General features: G+C 38.4%; 1 protein-coding gene across 3 annotated transcripts in view; it reads left to right on the top strand.

Annotated features, from left to right (window-relative positions):
- The window catches only part of LOC149793802 (uncharacterized), a 50913-nt gene that overhangs the window by 26345 nt on the left and 11207 nt on the right, over positions 1 to 13361 (top strand). For all 3 annotated transcript variants that reach the window (XM_089967799.1, XM_089967798.1, XM_089967800.1), the window contains exons 5-8: positions 4144 to 5070; positions 6801 to 8276; positions 8791 to 8942; positions 11060 to 11172. In XM_089967799.1, the coding sequence (XP_089823925.1) occupies positions 4144 to 5070; positions 6801 to 8276; positions 8791 to 8942; positions 11060 to 11172 (2668 nt within the window). The remainder of the gene's footprint in view (positions 1 to 4143; positions 5071 to 6800; positions 8277 to 8790; positions 8943 to 11059; positions 11173 to 13361) is intronic.

Here is a 13361-nt window from a genome sequence, read left to right as displayed (position 1 = left end):
ATCTAAAATACCTTCAAATATGACTTCACGGTGAAGTTCTTGTCAAAGGTTGACCTGCTCTTTTTTGAGATGCTGGACTGTCAACATGACAGCATGTAAACAGAGCACAGATTTCACTTCCGGATCATCACCAAGGCCTTATTACTCACTCTGCACTTTCGCCGAAATACACACAGACAACAACACCCTGAGCTCATATTATCAAGAATAAACAGTTACCTTTAAATCCCTACCAAACATGCATAAATAAAGCTCTTCTATCACCACCAAAATGAGAGAGGACAAATGTTCTAAAAATAGACAAGAACTACATTCGTGGGTACTGAACTGGAAGTATTAATGGTGACCCGATTCCACACTACAGTAGCGCCTTGTACTTCTTGATCGATTCTGGAACATTTTCAACGTGAGCAATGTTGGCCTCTGCGTTTGTTAGGAATGATTTATCGCATTGAAGGCCATTTTATCGTGTATTGTGTTTGCATCTGAGCCCATATGATTGAGGATGTACACGTCCGAAGGCTGTCCTTGAGATGCTCCACTCCGGTGTGCGTAAAGCCTTGAGACCTGGTCGCGACGAAGATGACGTTGTTGTCGCTTCCATGTCATCCTAGCGAATAACGGTCTACTAGCATCTGAGTAATTGGATATCTCAGTTATCGTGGTATGGTAGAGTCTGACATGTGTGGGCAAGTAAATACACTTCAAATAATGCTCGCCGAAGCGTATCGTTTTGTAACGTTTTTCTGTGCCAGTCGGCGTTGATGTCTACGTAAATATCGTGGCTCAGGTGAACGTATGCCTCTATGATGATAGTCCCTTCCGCCTGGTTAGGTTCGATAGCGGATAGTTAATGGACACAAGGATCTTTCTCGCCTGATCGAGGACTCGGAACCGGTAAACGCTCTGTGTCCTGTGAGGCAGTATGGCTGCCATGAATTAATAGTGAGCACTGGCACCGCAGCACGTGGTTGCTCACCAAGTGGCGAGGTTGTCAAGCGCTTTGCCGATGTGCGTTCTCTCCACTTAGTCGTAGTAGAATGAGGTGCCCGGCAGGCATATCGCGTTACTATTGAAGCCGGTCTCCTGTGACGATACCATTTAAACTATGAATGTTGTCCTGACAGCTAGAGCGAGAGCTTTGACTGCTCCATGTAAAACGATGAAATCCTGGGCAGACATGGTGCGGGCCTCGCTGTTACAACGTAACGGCGGTCATCGAGAAACGCATTATTCCGACCGTGTGACCACCAACATCGAAATCACCGCGGTTGTGATCTCATATTGGAGCTGAAATATGACCACGATCAGGAAGATTTTGCAGGACTCAATTACAGATCTACTTATTACATTTAACCCTCAGTCGGGCAGAAAACATTCAGTGTGACAAACGCCAAGTGGACCTTTTAGCATAGGACGATTTGTCCTGTCTCGACTCACTGAAGAATTCTACACTCCCGGCACTTAAGTGGGGCTCAAATAGCCTGCGATACTGAACATCGAGAGACATACATATATTTTGGGGACATCAACATCGCTGTTAACCTGTTCGAATGACCAAAACTATAACGAGTTATGTCTCTTAATCATTTCTCCGATGGTGCAACCTTAGACACAAAGCGCAACCCTGTAAAACTCTTGATTTATTATGTCGTTTTTGACATACAGGAATATCCTACTTTATCGAATATGTCACTGGCTGGGTTTAGTTACCAATAGGCTGCTGTGGCATCCATGGCAGATGATGCGGGGGACCATCTGCCACTCATTGGTGAGTCCTGTAGAGGGTGGTCAAAATGGGTGGATGTAGGAATTTATACGTTGGATCTCTCTTGTTGCCATCATGAATGGGTTATTCTCATCCGTAGCCATCCCACGAGGAGATCGAATAGTTGCTCACACTTGATGTGCCCGAGAGGAAACCTGAGGCATTGGAGTAAATTCATGTGGCGGCGTTCCACGACCATTCTAATGAGGATGCCGTATCTCCGTTCATACAGGCTACTCTCCATTAGTATATTCGGATGCGTGTCGCGAAGATGTTCAATAAGACCGGCAACGGCATGACTAGAAAGCAAAACATTAAGAGTAATAACGTCATCGGCTCCCGCTCACCCCAAGAGAATGGATCAGCAAACTACTACATCGACTTTGTAGATTTATCCTACCTAGACATTGAAAGTTTCCCCGCCTTGGAGGTGTATCCGCAATATAAATGAGAACAAAATAGTAGTTGTGGCGGTTATTGGCGGATCTTGCCTATCCTCTGATGCAGCAAGATAGGTATATGTCGAACACCAAGAGAATGAATTACACGCACAAGCAAAAGATAACGTTGGCGATATGCGTACCTTTGCCAACGAAATGGCTCTTTCTAGGGTGGTCAATGCTGGCGAAATGATGTAAGTCCTCTTGAGCATGAATACATACATGGCCGTAAGGGTACGTGGCTGCCCCCAAGATGAGAACACCAAACAGCATATTGACCTAATGGGTGCAGCCAACGCCCTGTAGATTCGAAAAACAAACCCACCCCATGGATACTAAAGCCAAGGAGACTCGTGGGCGTGTGGGATCATGTGGACCAACAAGACATTGCTGCTAAAGATTTATGTTTATTATAGAGGGGATTACAATAGGGAAATTGTCACTGGACCTTGATTTACCTTGCAAGGATGAAACGAGGTGGTGCAAACCTGCACTATATGTTGTTTTGGTCGCAGCATATTGTCGAAACGATGATGACTGTGATGCCTCTTATTATGGGAAGAAGATAGAACAGTAATCCTTCCATAGGAAGGGCGATCCAGGAATATTATGCTTTCCATGTCAGAGTGTATATATCACTTTAATTTTCTATATATCTAATTACATCACCTGGTCACCAAATCAAAGGTAATTATCATACTGTCGTATCTGAGGGGCTCAGTCCGTGACAAATATCCGATGCACATCAATGTTAGGTTCTGTTCAATTGAAGCTATTATTTAACGTTTTGAAAGTGTCTTCAAAATCTCGCATCGCGATGTATCCCACACTTTCTTGCCTGACAGGCGAAAAGATGACTGGCGAAGAGAGCCGCTACAGTTTATGACTGAAGAACTCGGTTAACGCTGTTGATAGTATGGCGGCAGTGTATGACACTGCTGCAATATTGTCATATTGTTGATGATGGAGTGGTTGCCACTTTGGCTGCAGTGTTCTTGCGATTCAGTTGGAAGGTGTGTCACTTATATGCGGTTCTTTCACTGTCTGGGTAATGTAGGGTCTGCGAGGAATGACGCAACAGCACAACCAGGTTCGCGTATTCGCTGAGAACACGATGTATTATATCGCGAACTCCGTGTCACTTACTCTCCTGTATGACGTCCTCTTTGAGGACGAGATCTCTTTCGTTTTGGACCGGATGTAAATTACTTTTAAGAACGGCAAATGTCACGATTGCCATCAGCGATTGCGAAAAAATGAGCTCCTTGCCCAGGGTCAATCTGAGGCTCGATGATCAAAATTCAGGAACCGTTTAGGCCAGTATGCAGCCTGAAATTTTTCATAGCCTCATCTAGACTATGTCAACCCGACAACATCACAAATGAGGTGATACCGAGCGTGCTGCCGATGTACTAGCCTTGATGGAAGTCTAGAATATATCCATTACTTGTCGCTCCACATCCCAGCCTCTTGGTATCGGACCACTTTCGTATACTGTCTAACAGTTTTAGTTCACTGTTTTAGCTTTCGACACTTGGCAAAGTAGAACAAGGAAGAAAACTATGTGAAATAGTCGTTACGTGAATCTGCTTGCATTGTATTTATTCTTTTGTCAGTAAAGTTTATATATTTGTAAATCTGACAGTCGGGCTGTCTGTCGATCTGTATGTCTGACTGCATGCATGCATGTATGTATATATGTATGTATGTATGTATGTATGTATGTATGTATGTATGTATGTATGTATGTATGCCTACAGGTGAAAAGTTCTATACCATAATTTGGGTCGAGACCACAACATTGACTTACAGATGTAGAACATCACAAGTGACTAAAATCGTGGGTTACATTCCTGGTTGTTTCGAGAAATAGATAACAGTTTCTCTTCTAGAATTAAAAAATCCTGATTACTATTGCATAGTTTTCTATTGCAGGTGATGGCAGAGGCCATTGAAAAGCTTGGATGGACAAGATTTGCAATAGTTCATGAATCAGACAAGTATGCCAAAGACAGTGCTTATGCTTTGAAAGCAGTGGTCGACGAGATGGGAATATGTGTGCCCTTCCTCAAAGTTTTAAATGTTACTTCATCCGGAGACATCAACCAGTATGAAATATTGAATGTTGTGGAAGACATAGTAATAAGATCTAGTCCACCTATTAATGGTGTTGTTTTCTTCGGTACCGCAGATACAGCACAATTGATTATGATCACAGCTAATTCAAAACAAATTGCGTCACTTCCTATATTCTTGATGTCTGATGGCGTTGAACTTAATACAAAAGTGTTTTATGACAGAAACATCTTGATATCGAAAGCTCTAGGTTCGTATGCCGTCAGCAGCCCATTCAAGAAGGTTACCGAGTTTCATTCGTACTGGACCAGTCTCTTTCAAAATACAAGCAAGCTTCTTGAGAAGTCGCAGTCTAACCCATGGCTATTAGACGCGTTTGAGAAGGTATCCAATTGCAGACCATCTTCCGTTAAATTGTGCACTGGATTAACAGATATTCAGATATCAAATGCCTCCATCATTTATTCTGTCTACACGCGTTATGCTCTGTTAGCAGCCCATGCCATATCACGAACCTTAGCCTCTGTTCTAAACACAAGTTGCAATGGTAAAGAACAAATCTGTCAAACGTTTCTGGATTCATTCAAACCAAGGATTATGTCGGAGCGATTGGAAACCATAACGTTCGATACAGAAAAAGATTTTGGATGGGGAGTTCCGTCGTTATCTGACAAATTTTCTTTCAACAGTTCAGGGGAGATTTTCTTCCGCAGTGACACTCCTATATTCGAATTGTTTAATTTCCAAAAAGGAACCCTAACCAGCAGTATCGTCGACTTTGAAAAGGTATACATCACTTGGTTAAACTATTCATCCAGGTCCCACTCTATACAGTCGCAAAACATTACAAGTTTCGGTGCAGTCTTGTACGGGTAGATCTTTGAACTTTCCGGACAATTTAAAGGTTGTGATTGCTGTTTAATAAGGTCATTGCAGTGTGTTCTACACGTGCTTCTAAAACGGATTGGGGATAGTGCATACCGTCCGTCAGAATGTACGTATGTATGCAATGTTCTTGAAATATTTCTCAACCAATAAAGCTTGGTAACTGATGCTTGGGTAAATAATTGTCCTATGGTCTTATATTATGAGACAAATTTGGATTATTTGTAAAGCCTATATATTAAGGTTATTTCAATGGCCATAATTGTGAATTTTTATGAATTTCAGATGATGCCCGGGTTATATGTTTCACATGTCTGAGAATGGGCATATGCTTTCAATGGCCAATGTATGAACATATGTCAGAATTTAACCCTGGGTAAGGCGTTTGGGCCTATTGCGACCTCCAGAACATTAAAATCGTGATCATTACTTATTGCCTCTTCAAATCCCACTTTTGAATCAAATATAATCTTACAGGGGATACAAATTTAAACATGACACTTGTATTAGCCTGTGATCTACCCATATCCGTACAGAATTGGCTATTGTGTCGCACAGTTGAGATCGGACTACATAATCAAATATACACTAAATGATCAAGAAAAGACAGATATCGACATTTAAATGGCATTGATCGTTGGACCAATCATTACCCAGCAGGGACTTAACAATTAATGTTTCCAGTCTTGATTGATATATCTATATGATGGTACTGAAAAGAAGTGTAAATTTATTTACCTTAAATCCCCTGGCTAAATCATTGTAAGCATGAACATACTCAAGAAGTTCAAATATATATGTCGAAGTCAAAGTGGGACGCGTCAAGATACGAGAAAGACATGATTCTAATTTACTTTGCTAATACTCTGTATGGTATGACTATATCAACGCAAACCAATCACGTTTAACAATAGACGTGTATAGGCTCTTGCACACTACAGAAGTATTCACACTGCAGAACCAGTGAACTTTTTTATGCATCACATATGGCATTAATAGGTTACTATTTGATGGCGATGTGGAAGGTCAGTTTTGTAAGCTCCATTATCAGATATTAGGCACTGTTTAGTTTCAATATTTTGATGGCTTTCCTAATTTTTACGCCCAAATTGTGGACATTCAACAGCTCGAAAGCTCAATACTTTCAGACGTTTCATATATGATTGTGTTTGTATTCACTCTCCGTGCACACACACGTGGCTGTCTAAACAGGTCCACCAGAATACCTTATCGGTGTGGTCTTCCAGTTAATTACTCATTATGATGCCCTAGTCTCTCTGCAGCATAGAATGGTATGAATTCATATAGTGATCGTTGTTATCTCCTGGGTGTCCAGTATGTAGAATTAAAAATACCAACATGATATAGACTTTGCGGAAGTAGACAATATGTAGGGCTTACTATCTAATATATTTGAAAGTGAAACAGTTGGTTTATATTGAAAATAAATTGGAAAAGAGTTAAGATACATGTCTTGCACACACACTTTGAATATGTATATGGGACTGGTGGACATGAAACATTATCTTTCTAATGCATAATTAATATTTATATGCTCAAAACTAAATATGTTTCCTTCAAAATTGTTTTTTGTCGTCATAGATTAAGGTATTTTCCATTCATTTTGGCAGATTGGTACCTTTAGAAATGGAGATCTAGAGCTGAAGACAGACACAATTCGAGATTACGACAAGAATCAGCAAGAACTGTTCTGGCCTAGCATACGTAGAGCTGAATGTCTAAATGGCTACCTTTGCAAAGAATGTATAAGACGGGATATACCAGACCGTATGATACACATACCAGGAGATCTTTACGTCGTTGCATTGCTGCCAGTACATGATAAGAATGGTGCTTTAGGTTGCGACGGAATAAGAGTGACCAATGGTTATCAGTTGGTAGAGGCATTTAAGTATGCTGTGGACAAGTTTAATACTGGTGGTGAATACTCATCTAGTTTTGGCCGCAACATACGTATCGGATTACTTATCTTGAACTCCTGCAACAGTGGTCTTGTTGTCAAACGAAAAATTCTTGAAATCCATTCAAAGGGTGTTACTAAAGGACAAAGCACAATTGATATAAACAAACGCGTTCTTGGCTACGTAGGGGCCCTTGGAAGTTCGGTTAGTATAGCGTCTGCTCAGGTCTTAGCTCAACTCGGATACGTGCAAGTAAGTTATGGGTCTACGAGCTCACAACTGAGTAGTAGAAATGATTTTCCGTATTTCATGCGAGTGGTTACACCCGATAACAAACAAGCCGATGTCATGGTGGAGCTGATAAAACAACTGAACTCAGAGTATGTACAGCTCATCTACAGCAATGAAACGTACGGTATGGGTGGCAGAGACGCGTTACTTGCAGCGACTAAAGGAAAGAAAGTTTGTATTGTACAACCCCCTATAAGTTTAAAAGATTCTACCGATGAAAACTTTTCTGGATTTTACGAAAGACTTCGGCAAAATCCTCATGCGAAAATTGTAATTGTTTTTATGAGATCTCATTTGGCAGTTTCATTAATGAACACTCTTTCGACACAGATGAAGAAAGGGGAATTCATTTTCATTGGGTCAGAAGCTTGGGGTAAAAACGCCGATATCCTCAAGCAAGGTACCCCAGCTAATTTAATTGGCTCGTTCACGGTAGCAATGGAAATGTCTAGTAAAGACACCCTCGTGAATACCATGAAAGGTTTGTTTCCAGAGAGAAATGGAAGCACACCGTGGATGCAAGATTACCTTGAAAGTAAGCTAGGTTGTTACTTTAACTGGAGCTATAACAGAGAAAGACAGTCTCTGTGCACACAAGATAAAATAAAAGAGTTAGTTCTAGACGGCTGGGTAATGTTTGCAGCAAATGCAGCAATATCCTTACTCACTGGGGCCGGTAATTTGTTCAGATCGAAATGTTCCACATGGACTGGAGAATTGTGCGACGACTATATTTCTAATCCAAGTGGCTTAGTTCAGGAAATCAAAAGAGTGGGACTCGATATACAAGGAACAGGAATACCAGTTAAAGTCTTCGATTCAAATGGGGATGGAAATATTGGGTACACAATTTATAACATTCAACAGAAGGAGGAGAACATCAATTATGAAAACGTGAGTCTTTTATTTTAGTATATCCTGACAATGAAACTTATGTTTTATGTAATAAAATCACATACTGCCAAGGAAAACGACTGTACCAATATTTTCATCGTCCTTTCGTTTAAAGATTCGTACAGATAAAATGCAGTAAAACTAATTCACACTATCCAAATGATGAATTGATTTACACTATACAAATGCGGTAAACTGATTCAAGCGGTTTAAATGCAGTAAAGCAACTAAAACTTCGAAACGCTAACGTGATATATTTAACGTTCGAGATTTTCATTGTCTAACGTTTCCTTGGTCGTATAAGGGATAATTTTTAAAATAAAAAGCGCGGTCGGCACTCAGGTAGTGAATACTAATCGGGTGAACATCGTTTGAGTTATTGACTATTTATTGTATATCTAAATGAATGTTGATATCTGTTAACAAAATTCATCACACATGCATTGTATTTAAAACCAAAATTCATCACACATGCATTGCATTTAAAACCAAAATATTCTTTTAATATATGCAGGTGGGCCAGTATCTGTTGGATGCTGGTATTACGCTCGTCAAAAAGAATCTTCAATACCCAAATGGTGTTCCCGTCGAGTCACCATGTCCAAACATGCAGGCGTGTGAAGCATGCTTTTCTGATGGTTCTCCTCATCCAACAGAATCCCTTAAGTATATAATCTTACACCAATGCAACCTTGCTACTATGATCATTTTTTATTCTTTACATCTTGCATCAGATGGCGTAAATTGTCAATATTTCAATGAAAAAATAGAAGCATAAGATGGGACAAAGCTCCATTGCAAGTTGTTCCTAGTTCAGTTCCATCTTTGTAATTTCTACACTACACAATACTGCCGATTCCCTCCGACTTTGTTTCAGACAATTTAAGAAGTTTTGTATTTTATGTTATCTTTCTGCATTTTGTAATTTGTTATCCGGTCTGTTCTTCTCTTTCTGTAGATAAATGTCATTTGTACATACTGGCATACAAATCATTGTAATAGATAAATGAAACTGTCTTGTCTTCGCTTTACTAACCGTCAATCAGGTAAATAATTATAGGTCTTATATTCCTACGATATATCAAAGCTGTAAATTCGCTCAAGATGTTGATAACCTAAACTGTTGGTTGTGGTGGTCCAACATGCATTGCATGAATATTTTCGCGCCAACACTAGACATTAAATACTGCCATATTTGATGTATAGTTTATTTGAATCTGGGAAACCAATACCTTATCTCTCATAAATATTTTAACACTGTAAAAGTTTTTATTTTTTGGGGCGAAAGGGCATAGCATATTAACAATTTGTTGACAATACTTACGTTGCAATATTTGTTGCCGAATGAATACATCACCAAAAGATCTAGGCATATCCGTTCGTGTGAGACTGTAAAAACCTCAAAAAGTAACAGTGGATTATAGAAGTCATGCATACTATCCACATAAATGCTTTTATTGTTGGTTCCATATTTGTTAATAACATTCATTGGTCAGAACAATGTTATCTTGTCAATTGTACAACCTTCGCTCGATCATCTTTAGCTGTATGTCATAGCCGGGCTGACAGTTTACAGTGTTACCATATAAAATACCATTTAAGGTGGAGAATATTTAGGGGTATTGCAGCAGTGTTTGAAAAGGAATAATTCTTTCGGAGATTTTATAGTGTTGAACAAGAACAACCTATTTCCTAATTCTTCATGTTTGTAGTTTAAACAGTCATGATTTAGTTGATACGATAAGTTAGATTTTAGCTTAAACGCGCTAAAATGAGTAATGCAAATAGGAAAAGAAGAGACACTGTCAATATATCAATTAACTAACCAATTATATATCAGCCAGCCATGACGAACTTTTATTTTGTGATTTCAAAATGAATTCTATATTGGTGTGGCTATGGGAATATAACAGGACGATTAATAACGGATATTGTTTGATTAAATAACATTGTCTCAACTCGTATCAAATTAATTATAAGAATATGATACAACTATTCCGCTATATCAGCGAGTACCAATTTAAACAAAATAGTATATTTCTAGCCAGTCCGTCTGAGCTTTGAAACCTTTATAGATTGAAGTCTGTACGACATCGCAAAACCTTATCTCTGCTGCTAGTATTAGAGACCAAGTGCCTGAGAATGATTGTTATTGTTGTGGGGTTTAACGCCATTTTTCAGCACACGAATGTCGACGTTGCTATGAATCTTGCCTCCACACCTGCTACATGATTTCTCCTGTTAATTTTCCGAATTTGTATTTCGAAAAACATGTTTATGATAATGTTCGATGAAGAAATCTCTTTTTATTGACCCTTTTAAACGGACTCGTTATAAGCTCAAATCAAATCTGAATAATGTCGGTCTCAGTCCTCGTAATTTGTTTTTTTACACACCGAAATAAATCTCGAAAATCAGGTTCTGTAGACTGTTTCTTTCGACACTTCCTAGGTGGCGGTTTTTACCACATGTTTGTTTTCTCTAAATTCGTTCGACGCATGACAAACTAGTTTTAGGAATATTCTATATTCAAATGTCTTATGTTGTTTACTTTATATTCATAGAGGATGGAGCTGGCTCTAATCCACAAAATATACAACCACGTAATAGGCACATGATAAGTACAAGCCTGAATCCTTGATAACATGTAGCAATGTTTGCAATGCTAAATGTTTAAAAATGAAACAAGCGCAAGTTGTGCAATGTTTACGTATGAAAAAAAATTGTTATTGCGTGTGAGTCTTCAGATATGACACTAAACTGTATCTATTTATTTATCGCAGGCAATCTGATGCTGCTATACCTGTTCTTGGCGCTCTGGTAGGGCTTTCTGCAGTAGCTGTGATCGGTTTGATCCTGGGAATAATTTTCTGCAGAAGAAGAAGTCATACAAACAGTTATGTTAACATCATTCATATGTATGTATGTATGTATGTATGTATGTATGTATGTATGTATGTATGTATGTATGTATGTATGTATGTGTGTATGTATATATATGTATAGGCCTAACATAATCATTAGCACAATCGTGGCTATATAGTATGGAGTAAATTTAGTTATCGAAACCAAGGCCAACAAATAAAATTAAAGCAAAAGGGCTATTGCATACAAAAATTAATATCCAGACTTGTGTGCCAAATGTGTGACTAATCCGTGTTCGTCTCCATAAAAAAAATATATACTTGTTCAAAAATGGAACAAAACAACATAAAGGTTGTAGATTGTTCGGAAATATTATTAATGGTCACGGAAGGTAAATCCTTTGGACAAAGATACCTTATTTAAAACACTTCAGATCCAATTTTGCAAGTTTATGTGCGCAAAGGAGAATTACCTAACACGACTTGTTAACACTATTAACAGAGAAATATACCAAGTGAAGAGCTGTATACATCACGCGTGTATCCAACCTTCTAGAGTAGTACAAATAAAGAAAACATAATAATGATAAAGGTAGGATTGCCACATTACTGTGCGTTGGATGTTACTATATCATGCCTTTTGGTCGACACATGCCTTAGGCTGTGCAAAGTTTCATTGGGTTTACTATCATATTTAAATCTCGTGATGTTTTCATTAATGTATACAATACGACGGGGAAAAAAGGATTCTCCCAGCACTTGTTTGCTGCATGGTTTCCATGAAAATAAAACAAATTCGGCACAGGCTCTGCTACGATTATACGTTGTTGCTTGAGTCTCTTCTTTCTTGACTGCTCCGTCATCTTTATCACTTAAACATATCTTATTGTGGTGGAAATTTTCCTTTATACGCGTCACGTGAATCTTTTGTTGACTCGACATGACAAGTAATTTTATTTTTAAAAAATTATTTTATATGCCTTAGGTATGTTTAGTATATTGATGCTTAAATGTCATGTTATTTGATATAACAACACGTATTTATCAATGTGGTAACCTATTGATGATAGTTTTGTTTGGTAAAGAAAAATATGAATAAAGTAACACCCCCACCCCACAGCCGAAAAATTACAAGCACAATACGTGACATTATAAATGATGTCGAATGCTGGAGTTAGACTATATCGTTTCTTATAACAAAAGATGAGCCATATCCGTTATAAATGTAATAGAATCAAATGTTCTTTTCATTATTTACAAAAAATGCTTCTGAATTGAAACTTCGAATAGTGAACTCTTCTTCGCACCAAGCTACAACCACTATTAAATTCACCTCATTGTTAATTGCATTAATTGGCTTATCATACAAATATCATCGATTCGAGAAAACTAATAATCGAATTCAACAAATGACGTTTTTTTTTACATTTCATAAACTGTTTTTTTCCTTTCTGACCACAAAGGCATGTTCTACTGAGCAATGCAACAAACGTATTTATTGTGTTGCTGCCAAGCTGGTAAAATTGGCATGTCTAAGTAAAGAAACAAAGGGGAGGACTAAAAGTCTTCATGAAAATTGAATTTCTTTGCCTGCGAGGTATTGTAGTTTCCAGTTATTGCCCAAGCTAACAAAACATTTTCTTTTCTTGCCAGTCACTTTGTTATTGCAAGAAAATGAAACGTTAGAAACGACAACTCTAGCTTACTTTCAATTTGACTATTATATTATAACTAAACCTTGCGTAATTGTCATTTGCGTACACAGAACATGTCAGCATCTTCGGACGCCAAAGGTAGAACTTTCATAAATTCTAAATGACATTTTCTTCCAAATGGTTCCCGATGCACTCATACTATACCCATGGATCAATCACTGTAAACGCCAATACAATTATTTGTTAGATCTATTGTTTAAACATCGGCTAAATAGATAAAGTTTCATATATATATATATATATATATATATATATATATATATATATATATATATATATATATATATATATATATATATATGGGGCCCCGAGTCGCCGAGTGGTCTAACTAAAGCGCTCTCCGTTACGGGTCATTGCCATCTCACCTCTGTCTGCGTAGGTTCGAGTCTCGGATTCGGTCAATGTGGGTATGTGAGAAGTTGTTGTTGTTGTAGGGTTTAACGCCATTTTTCAGCACACGATAGGCTATACATGGCGGCCAGTATTAATGGTGGAGGAAGAACCCG

The sequence above is a fragment of the Sinohyriopsis cumingii genome, chromosome 8 (genome assembly GCF_028554795.1).
Source record: "Sinohyriopsis cumingii isolate HCF-2022 chromosome 8, ASM2855479v2, whole genome shotgun sequence".
Lineage (NCBI taxonomy): Eukaryota > Metazoa > Mollusca > Bivalvia > Unionida > Unionidae > Sinohyriopsis > Sinohyriopsis cumingii.
Note: the sequence above shows the minus strand (reverse complement) of the source record. Positions and strands in the feature narration are given on the sequence as shown.